This window comes from Syngnathus acus, chromosome 2 (genome assembly GCF_901709675.1).
Source record: "Syngnathus acus chromosome 2, fSynAcu1.2, whole genome shotgun sequence".
In the NCBI taxonomy this organism is placed as follows: Eukaryota; Metazoa; Chordata; class Actinopteri; order Syngnathiformes; family Syngnathidae; genus Syngnathus; species Syngnathus acus.
In genome coordinates, this window is record NC_051088.1 from 21,301,225 (window position 1) to 21,314,160 (window position 12,936).

At 44.4% G+C, this 12,936-nt stretch overlaps 2 protein-coding genes and 1 long non-coding RNA gene across 3 annotated transcripts; all 3 read left to right on the forward strand.

The window, feature by feature from the left end:
• The first annotated feature begins 384 nt into the window (after positions 1-384).
• Positions 385-2,702, forward strand: LOC119132606. Its single transcript, XR_005099918.1, has 3 exons — positions 385-641; positions 2,148-2,398; positions 2,484-2,702. It is a non-coding gene; the product is annotated as an uncharacterized LOC119132606 (long non-coding RNA).
• A 539-nt stretch (positions 2,703-3,241) lies between these two features.
• Positions 3,242-9,043, forward strand: LOC119132062 (SH3 domain-binding protein 4-A-like). Its single transcript, XM_037266952.1, has 5 exons — positions 3,242-3,487; positions 3,980-4,156; positions 4,727-7,008; positions 8,308-8,496; positions 8,697-9,043. Exons 2-5 carry the CDS (start codon positions 4,027-4,029, stop codon positions 8,919-8,921), a joined length of 2,826 nt encoding a protein of 941 aa, XP_037122847.1. The 5' UTR covers positions 3,242-3,487; positions 3,980-4,026; the 3' UTR covers positions 8,922-9,043.
• A 1,030-nt stretch (positions 9,044-10,073) lies between these two features.
• Positions 10,074-12,822, forward strand: LOC119132532 (ADP-ribosylation factor-like protein 4C). The gene has a single exon (XM_037267899.1). It carries the CDS (start codon positions 10,461-10,463, stop codon positions 11,043-11,045), a length of 585 nt encoding a protein of 194 aa, XP_037123794.1. The 5' UTR covers positions 10,074-10,460; the 3' UTR covers positions 11,046-12,822.
• Positions 12,823-12,936: the final 114 nt, after the last annotated feature.

A 12,936-nucleotide genomic window follows, 5' to 3' on the forward strand; every position in this document is an offset into this window, starting at 1 on the left:
TTTGTTAAACGGCAATAATTACTTTCCTCACATTTTAAAGGCTACGCAGCGGTTTAAGTCTTGATGATGACAATATGTGAAAAATATGTGTAATATGACCAAAACTCACCAGCTCAAGAGAGTCTGACTGCAGCAAATTCTAGTGTTTAGAAACACACACGCATGCACATAGAGATGGGTGTGGTGGATCTGGACCTGTGGCTCCTCCCTCCATTGGTGAAGAGACATCAGCGTAGAGACTACACATTAAAATATCATGGGCTTGGCTCTAACCAACCGACCAACCAACCAACCGACCAACCAACCAACCGACCAACCAACCAACCGACCAACCAACCAACCAACCAACCAACCAACCAACCAACCAACCAACCAACCAACCAACCCTGAATCTAATTCCAACCTGTTGAGATATTTGGTAAACTGTAATACTCAATGTGACCAGCAGAGGTTTCCATGATTGTCAGCGATGTTTAAGTCAGCAAAAAAGAGAACGGAGAAAGAGACTTCCAGGTGGATAGTAGAGTGTAAAAAATAAAGTTGGAGCGCAAGCTTGTTGTTCAAAAACAAATGCTGGTTATTCTGAAAGAAGAACAACATACAACCCTGACGCTATCCTTAACCCAAAGCCAACACCACCGGTAAAGTTCTTCAGTAATTAGATCAGATGCAATGTAGTGTGTGAAGGTGCCGTGTCTTCTTTTACTTAATGTCCATGTTGCTTTCTTAGCCTAGCCCTGCTTGTAAAAGATGTTTTTTAATCGCGGTTTGGATTTTGACCTACTTAAATTTTAAATGAACTACCGTATTTTCCGGACAATACCTCGCAGTTTTTTTCATAGTTTGACGAGCGATTTACACTACCGTTCAAAAGTTTGGGGTCACAAAATTGTTTGGGTGACCCCAAACTTTTGAACGGTAGTGTATATATTTATTTAGATAATTATTTATAGATTATATATATAATCTTCTGTGTAAAAAATCTTATAATATATATGTATACTTATATTCATAGATTATATATAATCTCATACAAATATAAGATATAATTTATAATATTTAATTCATAATATTTTATTATAATAATATTTACACTACCGTTCAAAGGTTTGGGGTCACCCAAACAATTTTGTGACCCCAAACTTTTGAACGGTAGTGTATGTGTGAAATTATTAACACATTATATCATTTCACATGTTATGTTCACATTAAACCGTAAGAGGGCGCTCTAGGCCTGTGGAATAATAGGAACTGCAACTGACGATGAGTCTGACGTAAACTACGTAGAAGAGAAAGCATCGCATCTTCTGCTTCCGTGGTTAGCGGAGTTCAAGATTCAAGAGTCTTCATTCGCCATGTTTGAGCGTGCCAGACAAGGAATTTGACTTCGGTAAATCACAGCCTCTGTTCAACATTTAAGTGACTCGGGACATGTGAAAAATGGCAAATATTCTCAAACATATAAACATTGTTTATAAGTGACACCGAGGATGAAGATATTTTTGGATTTAATGATTTGGAGTGACGCGGATGGTTCGATAGACTTGTTTGCATGTTATTTATGCTATAGTTATTTAAATAACTCTTAATATGTTACGTCAGGCAAGTTTTCAGTACTTTGTTTATGTAACGTTAGCATACCGTATTGTTAAGCCTGCTGTTGCCTATTCTACTTTTATTTTAAATTGCCTTTCAAGATGACATGTCTGTTCTTGGTGTTAGGTTTTATCAAATACATTTCCCCCAAAAATCCGATTTATACTCTGGTGTGACATATGTCTTTTTCTCCTTTATTATGGATTTTATGGCTGGTGCGATTTATACTCCGGAGCAATTTATAGTTTGTAAAATACGGTATTAAAGGCTTTTCAAGTTGTTTCGAGTGATTGTCAAATATCCCATCTCAAAATATCAAGGGGCAGTGAGATTGTTGAGTCTTAATGAACTGTACTGCAAAGATTTTTGTCACCGTGGCAATGGAAGATCTGGTTGTCTCCTGTGAGATATCCCCCTCCCTAATCCCATAATCTTTTAGGGCCACCACTCTCACCCCCCCTACCCCCGATCGGATTAGACGCTCCTGGATCAGTGTGTCTAACCTCCACGCACTCGCACCTGATGGCCCACATTTTAATTCTACTTTCCAGGTTGAACTAGTTGGACAGATGGAAACTGGAAGGTCTTCTAAGAGCAGCCTGCTCTTGATCTTCTTTGCCGTGTCACTTCTTTCAAATGCATATGTCTCTTGCACCATAATTTCTCATGCTGAGAGACTCTGATGAATACAGTCGTGAATAACAGGCCCACCACAACAGAAGTGCAGCAACACATGTAGACAGACAGGGATATGCCCCTCCATTTGTCTCAGCAAAATATTACTGCACTTTACTGAACAGCGGTTAGTCATTTGTGTGTGTGTATTATACTGCCACCTGGTGGCCAATACAAACACAATTATTAAAGTGATTCCTGTGTCCGTGCAGCACCTCAAAGGGCACTTCTGACGTGGAAACCAAAAAGAGCGTCTCATTATGATGATGAGAATGGGCCACCAGTGAATTCGTTCCTTTCAAGCAGGTCCCACTTTGAAATCCTTCCGGTGAAATGAGATGAAACCGCAACATGCGTTTGAATGGTGACTCAACAATGAAAAGAAAAGTGATTTTATTGTTGCTCATGAGCTTCTTCGATCCGAGATGTCAGCAGAGGTAGCAAAAGTACTTTCACTTTGTACTTTATTTAGTAGACAAATACTTGTTTAAAAAAACATGCTGATTTGATCACTGAGAAAAAAAAATGCCGACTCTGAAGTACAAAAAGTACGGTAAGGTAACATGGTGTGCGCTATGACAGCCTACTAGTACACCACACACAAACCCCCAAAGAGGAGAATGTTGGAAAATTTGATTGTTAGAAGATTTAGAGGGATTTAAAAAAAAATATATATTTTTCGTCATTTCAATTCTTTTAGCATGGCAAAAAAAAAAAAAACACCCATTTGGGTGTGAAGCTTTTATTCAAAATAACAACACAGTTTGAGAGGGGGTATACAATTATTTTTAAATTAAAAAATAAAATGTTTCAGATGAAAGAATTACACGACAAATCACAGTGCTGCCCAATAATAAAATATTGAGTCTATTTCTTTTTAGTTTGGCAGCATAGGCTTCCGTAGTATGCAGGATGTGCTTCATTACTAAAAAAGCTTTGATTTTGAAAATGTACTCCCTTCAACCTATGCTATCAATCCATTCGGTTCAAGGTTCAATTTTGCTGAAACCCGAGTGTGTCGGTAGCTCCACCCCTGTTCTGACGTCACACCCCCTCTACACACACACACATACACACACATCTCCCACGGCACGGACAGACGCAGCCTCCTTGTGCAGAACACTCCGGTGGACTTAAACTTCAGGACTGGGACAAGAGATTTAATTTGATCACGTTTTTTACTAGAATCTGAAAAATGAAGAAACCAGAACCTAAGGTGAGCCGTGGCAATTATTCTGCATTCTTGCGGATTATTATTTTGCCACAGAGGAGCGGCTTAAGAAGCAGCAAGTGGTCAGTTTGCAGGATCACACATATCTGAAAGATTATTTTCTCTCACGCTTATAATAATATAATTGTTTGTTTTTGCTTTCAATTTTATGAATATAAAATGCTCAAAAGTAGTGGTAATATATGTTATTGATTTCAAAAGTGTAATGATAAAGATGATTCTTGTCATTTCTGCACCTATCCATCAAAATATATCGAATATCGTATTCACGTTGCCGCAAATTAGCGAGTGTGTCTTCACCCTGCCAATGAGGTCACCTGCTAATCTGAAAATCCTTCATCTGAGACACGCACAGACGCAGGCGCCGTTCTATTTTGTCTTTCCAATTGTCCACTCTGGTCATTTTTCACACACCACTTTTTGAGTTCTGTCGTATTCTTTTGTAAATGTTTGAAGGAATCAGTCATTGCTTTCCAGATGAAAAGCATTTGAAAGAGGCTCGGGCCACCACGGCTGCCCATCCAATGGTCAGCATGACGAGCGGCGATCACCTCCTCCCTCGCTGCAAGTCTGAAGGGATGCTCAAGGACCTGGGCCAGGGCTGTCTAGCCAGCCTCTCGCAAGTCAAAGGTCATGATGAAATGTTCTCTTTAGGTATGATTCATTTCATTTACCCTCTAATGACATCCTGCATGTCTGCTTTTTAAAAATGCTTCATCTGCACTAATGATCTCATCTAAAAATAGTAGATTATGCACTGAATTATTAAAGTCGTTTGATTATGAAATGAATAACAACTTCAGAAGAAATGTGTTTACATTGCATGGCACGCTTTCGTTTTCAATGCAAATGACAACTGGACGAAAGCAGGCCGTGTGGGAGTGAAAATACTCTGTCTGTAATATTTCGGTCCATTTCTAAAGAGACATAGGTGTCAAACACAAAGACCGGGGGCCAGATACGGCCCGCCACATCATTTTATGTGGCCCGCAAAGACAAATTGTGCATCAACTTCATGTGTCACGACTAAAATTACAAATTGTCTTTTCTCAAATATCTACTCCCATTCATCTTTATAAAATATTTGATAAAAATGAGTTTGACACCCCTGAACTAAGACGTTCAGTTTCTAAAAAGCAATCACGGTCCAATCGTTTATTGATTTGTACCATGAGCTGAGTCCATATAGTTGATTTAAGTTGTATTAATCTCTTTTGATTTCAGTGCCTTCTCCCAGTGCCTTAAGACTGGACACGTCTACCTCATATGGAGCCGCACAGGAAGTGGTGGCCATCAAGGATTATTTGCCCACCAGTTTAGTCAGCCTGAAATTCTCCAAAGGCGATCGACTTTTTGTTCTGGACACGTCGGGCGGCGAGTGGTGGTACGCACACAATAACAGGGAGATGGGCTACATCCCCGCTGCTTGTGTCAAACTGCTCAACATCAGGAATTGTTCGCTTAGTGATAGCGGAGTGATCGACAGTCTTGGAGAGGAAGAGGAGCTGCCGAAGGACTTTGAAGGCTTAGGAGAGTGGAGAGCTAACGACTATCCGTTTTGCGAAAACCCCTCTGCGCATCCCTTAGACCAAAACCGCCAACGTGTGACAAACTCTGCTGATTTGATTGTTTTTGATACATTTGCAAATCCAAGCCACTCCAACAGTGACACCAAGAATATTAATTTTAGCGGCCTCGGTTGTCCCGACCGAGCGGAGCAACACCTCCACAGGGATAATCCTCTTTTAAGGAGTAAACGTTCCCAGAGTCTTTCCCAACTCTGGCTTCTACAAGCTCAATCAAATCCGAGCATTCCTTCCTCTTGTTTCTTCACGGGCCTGAAGGCGCCTTCGCCGGAGCAGTTTCAGAGCCGCGAGGACTTCCGAACGGCTTGGCTCAACCACCGAAAACTGGCCAGGTCTTGCCATGACCTGGAATCCTTAGGCCAGAGTCTGGGGTGGGGTCAGACCCAACCCGTCGAGACCAGCATTATGTGTGGCTTGGATAGCGGAGGAGGTGTGGTTCAGCTGCCGGACACCAACATCACCCTGCACGTTCCTGAAGGGCACGTTTGCCACGGCGACCATCAGCAGATCTCCATGAGAGCCTTACTGGATCTTCCCTTGGAGCTCAACAACGACAGCTGCTCCACTGTCAGCCCGGTGGTGGAGATCAAGCTGAGCAACATGGAGACCAAGTCTTTTGTCACTTTGGAGATTCAAGTGTCAGTCGCTGTAAAAACGGAGAGCGACCACTCCGCCGAGATACTTTGTGTTCGGAGCGACAGCAAAGATGGACCCTACGCGCCCATTCCGACTTGTTACATTTATAAGGATATGGTCCAAGTGCGCCTGGACAGTCTTGAGTCGTGCATGTACGTGGCGGTTGTGGTTCGGTCACTGAACATCAGTCACGGCGTGAGCGTGTGGGACCACATGCAGAGAAAGGTCACGCTCGGGGTTTACGGACCCAAGCACATCCACCCTACTTTTAAGACCGTCGTGGCCGTGTTTGGCCATGACTGCGCCCCGAAGACCTTACTGCTGAGTCAGGTGGGTCGCTTAGCTTGCTCCACCCCTGCAGTCAGCCTCCAGTTGTGGGGGAAGCAGCTTTTTAGCCTGAGGTCCCCACAGGATCTCCAGGTAGGGCTGTACCCCAACGTAGCCCACTATCAGGTAAAAGCTTGCGACGGCACCGGCCTCGTCCGGGGATTTCAACTGAAACTGGGCAAGGTCGGCCGACTGGTTTACGTGATGTCTTCGCGCGACCCCAATGTCGTCTCAGACTTTACTCTCAGGGTCCAAGTCAAGGACACGCTGGACTGCACCCTTACCCAGTTCTGCATCCAAACGCCGCCACCGGCGCCAAAGTCCGAAGGGAGGACGACGGGCCAGAGGAGATTCTTGAAAAAAAACGAGGTGGGTAAGATTACCCTGTCGCCGCTGGCTGTCACCTCCAAATACCCCAAATTTCAGGAGCGCCTTATAACCAGCCTAAAATTCGGCAAGCTGATTAAAACGGTAATACGGCAGCACAAGAGCAACTACCTGCTGGAGTACAAGAAAGGTGATGTCATCGCCCTGCTCAGTGAGGAGAAGATCAAGCTCAGAGGGCAGCTGCGCACTAAAGAATGGTACATCGCATTCTATCAAGGCAAGACGGGGCTGGTCCACGCCAAGAACGTTTTGCTTTTGGGAAAAGTCAAGCCCATTCATTGGTGTGGGCCGGATTTAACGACCACGACGCTGCTGGAGCAGATCCTCAAACCGTGCACATTTCTGACATACATTTATGCCACCGTGAGGACCCTTCTGATGGAGAACGTGTCAAACTGGGGAGCGTTTGCCGACGCGCTGGGCTACGGGAACTTGCCGCTGGATTACTTCTGTCGGACCGAGCTGGACAGCGAGCCAGAGAAGGTAGCGTGTGTTCTGGAGAAACTCAAAGAGGAGTGCACCAATGCGGAGAGCAAGGGGAGGAAGTCCTTTCAGAGGGAGCTCATGATGGTGAGTAAAAGTTGTGGTGAGTGGCTCGATTGCGAAATGACTTCCTGAAATGCAGGTGACGGACAAAATTCTGAGAAAATTCTGAGAAAATTCTCAGAAAAATTCTCAGAAAATTCTCAAAAGAATTCTCAGAAAATTCTGACAAAATTCTGATAAAATTCCTCAAAGCGGAACATTAGCATAACCAAAGAGTGTATTTGCAGCTAATCACTTTGGGTCTGGCGTTTCCCGTTCATTTTGGCGGGCCATGCCTTTCAAAGCCTGGAATCGTCTTACATAACTATTGCTCAATCAAACATTTCATCCTTACTGAGTAAACAAGCCTTTCATTCTTTCTCGAGGCTCAAAGTGAAGCCGGATTGAAATTTGTCAGCGGCTTTGGGCCAGAACTCGCTTGCCGTACTGGGATGAAAAGCTGTGGGAAGTGATAACTGATACCGCAAGAAAACAAAGAGAGTGGACGCACCCCCAACATCATGGGTTATCACTTAGGAAGACAACAATTTGGTCCACTTTTGCACTCGCTTACAGCTGCAAAACATGAAACCATCTTCCTTCTTCACAAGTGTGAAATGTGAGCAGGAGGCCTGGCTGGAGAGGCATCCGACACTGGCTGGGCCGGTCTCTTCAAGCGCCGGATTGGGTTACACCTGACTAGAGTGTGTTCACTCAATCATCACATTTAAAAGGTGCAATTTAGCACCACCATCCGATGCTCAACCATTCAGAATCAGCCTTAGACTCAAGATGAAGTGTCAAGTTGGCAAATGAAGCTTCATGAAGCAGTTGTAATTCAACTCTCTGTTCAACAGTGTGTTAAAAGTATACTGACTTGCCATTTCTAAAACTGCTTTATTCACACCAACAGTGCCATCTAGAGGAGTAAATAAAATACAACTGGTTCATGAAGCAAATCTGAAGCCTCATTTCCCCATCACGAGTGTCAACGCCGCAACAGATTCAGGTTCCGCATCTTCTGGATTCCTGAGCTGTGTTTTGAAACTGTTTTGTGTTTCATGGGACATCTTGCACGTCAATCCTTTCCGGCTTAAATGACACAAAGCTGCTTCATCGCACGTAAGGCCATTGTGCCCAAGAAGCCTACTGTGTACCGTAGGTGTTTGGGGTGCTATTTTTAGATCCGAGCCTTCATGCGGCTTAAATGGGAACGCGTGTTAGAACGCCGCCCGCTTGGCTCAGCCAGGCGGTCCGAAGAAGTGCATGTCGGCCGGGGTTGTTACATGAATGTTGCATCCCAATTTGGGAATCATGAAATGACCTTCCTGCCACCACCGTCAGGGCTTGCTCAAGATGGACTGCCAGGGTCTTGTTGCCAGATTGGTTCTGGACTTTGTCCTGCTAACCACGGCGGTGGAGGTGGCATCCCGCTGGAGGGAACTTGCAGAAAAACTGGCCAGGGTGTCCAAGCAGCAGATGGAGGCTTACGAGGCACCGCACCGGGATAAAAGCGGCGTGCTGGACAATGAGGTGAGAACACGCCAATCATAATTGTCATTTAGGGTTTGTAGATGAGACATCAAAGGTTTTGCCAATTTAAATGACGCACCATTTAAGAAATGATTAAGAATGTGCACACGAGAACTGAAGCAAGCGGTTTCTGAAGATTGACCAAGGTTTCTCTTCCAAAATTTGGCCTTGCCACTCAACCTTGATCTCCATCCCATCAGTCCATGTGGAAACCAGCATATGACTTCCTGCTGACGTGGGCGGCGCACGTAGGGGACAGCTATCGGGATGTCATCCAGGAGCTTCACGTTGGTCTGGACAAGATGAGGAACCCCATCACCAAGAGGTGGAAGCACCTGACCGGCACCCTCATCCTCGTCAACTGCCTCGACATCCTCCGAAGTGCCGCCTTCTGTCCCACCGGCTATGGCGACTTTGCCGTCTGATCTGCCATAGTTGCCGGTTAAGCGTTTGCGCCTCGTGAGGAAAAGCGGTTTGTAAAATGAATGAATGAATGATTGAGCAGGCAGATTCTGAGTTCCAAACTTAAACTCGGCTTTTTATTGTGTACTGCGAAAAATCCAACCTTCTGTGCTGGATTTGTAACTGCATTTGTTTTTTGTTGCTGCCTCTTGACCAGTGCTTTTTATTATTTGCGCCCCCTTGTGGAGTTCAATCATATCCTAGAAACGATTAACGGGGACTCAGCACAACCAAATCATTCAAGGATGATTTTGCGTGAAAGAAAGCCAGCGGACAATCACGCTGATGAACAAAGTTAAAATTAATGTGATAGGGTTTCCTTCTCTACCTTTTGTTTTCTTTTATGCAATGAAAGATTTTTTTTATTATTTTGTTCTCTGGCCATTTCACTGTTTTTGTTGCTGTATTTTTTTTTTGCTTATAATATATTTTAAAGACAATATAAGGTCAGCTCCAGTGTGTTTTTCAGTGTGTGTATGGGAGGGGGTTAATTTGTTTTCACTTAATGCACAAGTTGGGAGGGAGGGTGGCATTTGCATGTACTTACAACTAGACTTGATGCAAGAAATAAATTTGTAAACATGCCCGCTTTGTCAAAAAATAGAAAGGAAAAAAAAAACCTTGGTGTTTTAAATTCCACCAAAGAATTTTGTTTTGATAAATAGTGAACCAGACATTATGAATGCAGCTCGAAAGACTGCACAGCAATTTACGGGCACGTCCGACCTTGGTTTGATTGCGATCCGTGAGTGTGACGAAACTCTGCTGCCATTTAGTGGCAACAAGAATATAACAAGACCACGCGTATTAAAATAAACGTTAATGTCATCGTCAATGTAAATAACGAAAAAAATAATGAATAACCCTCCGCAGACAAATGAAACGTTTGCCATAGTTGCCTACTGAAGTAATAATAACAATAATAATAATACTATTAATAATAATAAGAGTAATAATAATAATGCGGTTTGGATAATGGTTAAATAATAATAATAAAGCTTTCCCGCAGTGCAAGCATGCAGCTGTGACCTTTACGGTTTTGTACGCAGAGGAAATAGTACACGCAAAGTTTCAGAATAAAAGCATTCGACTTTTCATTGTCAAGCAGCCAGCATAATCGTGAACCTGTCTTTTCTTTCCTTTGTTTTTTCCTCCTCCCAAAACCGGATATTAGTTCTCAGCCATCCTGCTGCAAGCATTCTGATCGCTACATGGCTTGTTTTTTTTGTCCACGCGTCACGCACTCGTGTGGCTTAGCAAACTCAGCACCGCGACGCGACGTTGCAGACGCACGAGGGGACATAATGTGACATTTCCACGCTGTGTTACGAGTGCTCGAGGAGCGAAGCCACGCCGCGGATATGCAGGGATGCGGAGGTTAAGGAGGTTGAGGAGATTAAGATTGAGGCTCTGCGCCACCCTCCCGAGCCGCTGCTCAGGCGGCCCGGGGTCCCTTTCGATTAAGCATCCTCCCATCCCCGACTTGATGCCGCGCCTGCAGGATGGGGACTAGTTTCTCCAACCTGGCAGCCTTCCAGTCCCTGCACATCGTCATGCTCGGCTTGGACTCCGCGGGCAAAACCACCGTGCTCTACCGGCTCCGGTTCAACGAGTTCGTCAACACGGTGCCTACCATCGGCTTCAACACGGAGAGGATCCGGCTGGGCGGCGCGGGGACATCCAGGGGCATCAGCTGCCACTTCTGGGACGTCGGCGGCCAAGAGAAGCTGCGGCCCCTGTGGAAGCCCTACAGCCGCTGCACTGACGGCATCGTCTACGTGGTGGACTCGGTGGACGCCGAGCGGCTGGAGGAAGCCCGGACCGAGCTGCACAAGATCACCCGCTTCTCCGAGAACCACGGGACCCCGCTGCTGGTCATCGCCAACAAACAGGACTTGCCGCGGGCCCTGGACGTGGCCGACATCGAGCGGCAGCTGGCCCTGTCCGAACTGAGCCCGTCCACGCCGTACCACGTCCAGCCCGCCTGCGCCATTATCGGCGAGGGTCTCCACGAGGGCATGGACAAGTTGCACGAGATGATCGTCAAGAGGAGGAAAGCGCTCAAGCAGAAGAAGAAGAGGCAATGATAGGTCTGCATCTTACGTGACAGCATGCGGGGGACACCTTGCAAGTCCCCCCCACCCCTCCCCGCGTATGATCATTTAGAATATTTAGAGACGCCAAAATAAACCTACGCTTAAATGCAAGTAATTATTTCCAGCGGGGATATTCGGTACTTAACACATTTAGTGGACCACCTGTCATGATTCAATTAAACATAACAATCCGACAACCCCTACCCCCATCATTTGACAAGAAATAATAACGACTAGCTACGTGCTTTTTGTAAAACAGGAAATTAACGTGTAGCATATTTTTGCATTTAAAACAAGCATGTGGCACATTGCAAGCCTTTTAGATGTTCCATCGTGCCAAAACAATCTCCATGCAAACTTGCAATATTTCTAGGGGGGGTGACCACCACTCTTTCAATTGCTGTGATTTCTTCCGATTCACAAGGGGGAGGAATTTCTTTCTAATTCAGCTTTCATAGCCATTTTTGGGGGGAGCGGTCACAAATCAATTAAGCATAGATAAGACATCATGTTAATCCTTGAACGTGGTGTTATAGCAGCACACGGCAGATTGAAATAAAATAATATAAAATACGGTATTATATATAATAAGATTTTTGAGCAATAAAGTCAGGTGTGATTTTTTTTCTGTAGCCCCATATAAAACAGCTGCAGATAAAAAAAAACCCGGTATTGAGTCCACGATAAAGATTTTTATTTTCAACCGATATTTAATTGTAGCACTATCAAGAGCAGATGAGGCGGTGATCTATTACATTTTATAAGCGTTGCAAATCGATTTATTTTCAGGGAGCACATTTCACAATCTCCCATGCAAATGACACGCATACGCATGAGCGATCGTAAATCGTCGAGATGAACGGTGACGACAAGCTTCTGGCCCCGTGGCATCGGTCAGCATCTCAGTCCCACAAGATTATTATGGGGACCCACAAAAGACCATCCCTGCACCTGCAGTCCAAGAAGACAAAATGATGTCAAGGTCATGAAGCCTTAATAGGAAGGGAAAAAAAATCATTAATGAATGCAAGGAGGCCTAAACTGCTTTGATTGGTGGCGGAACGACTGTTACGGTAGCATCCGGCGAAAGCTGGATTTCAAGTGTCATACTTTCAAAGAGTGAGACCTTTATACCTTTCCTGGAGGAACGGTGATTGACTCCCAGCAGCTCATCTCTTCCAAATGTAACCACCTGGTAGCAGAAGATGCCGCATGCAAGCTAAAGATGCACGATGGCTGATGATGTTATGCCGAATCATTTCATGTCGTCTGTTCATCACTGCAGCTCGAGCAAAGTCTTGACCAAGGCATTTCTCCTTACAATGGGGAATAAAGTCAAAAAGGTTTTCCTTCACTATCTACTCTTTGTCAAGGTCTGATTTGAGCACATGTGAAATTATGGCCCTCAAGTAAGTGCTTTGAACATTTGCAGGTGACGCTAGGTACAGAAATAGGGCCCAAAAGGACTCAAATGACTTCCTGTTCAGTTCTTAACCCATCATGTAGGCAGGAGAATTGTTGTGCTTAATTGTACTTATTTATTTGGGACACATAGATTTTGAAAGAACAGTGTAACTTGGGGTTGAACTCGCACTTGAATGTTACAAGGTGATGCAGCCAAACAGTCAATAAAAATGCAGTCTGATGATTTTCACGTTGTAGCAAAGTTGATCTGCAGTATGTTACACTTTGGAAACAGTTGTCAGTGAAACCAAATGTGTTGGCAGATGGCAAAATCCATTAAACAAGTATTTTGGAGATAAAAATGCTCTGCGACTGATTTGTTATTTGATGCTAAAAAAAAAAACTCAATCTAACACCCACCCACTTAGAATGGTTGGAGTTTTTTTTCACACCTCTTCTTAACTTTGCCGCTACAAAA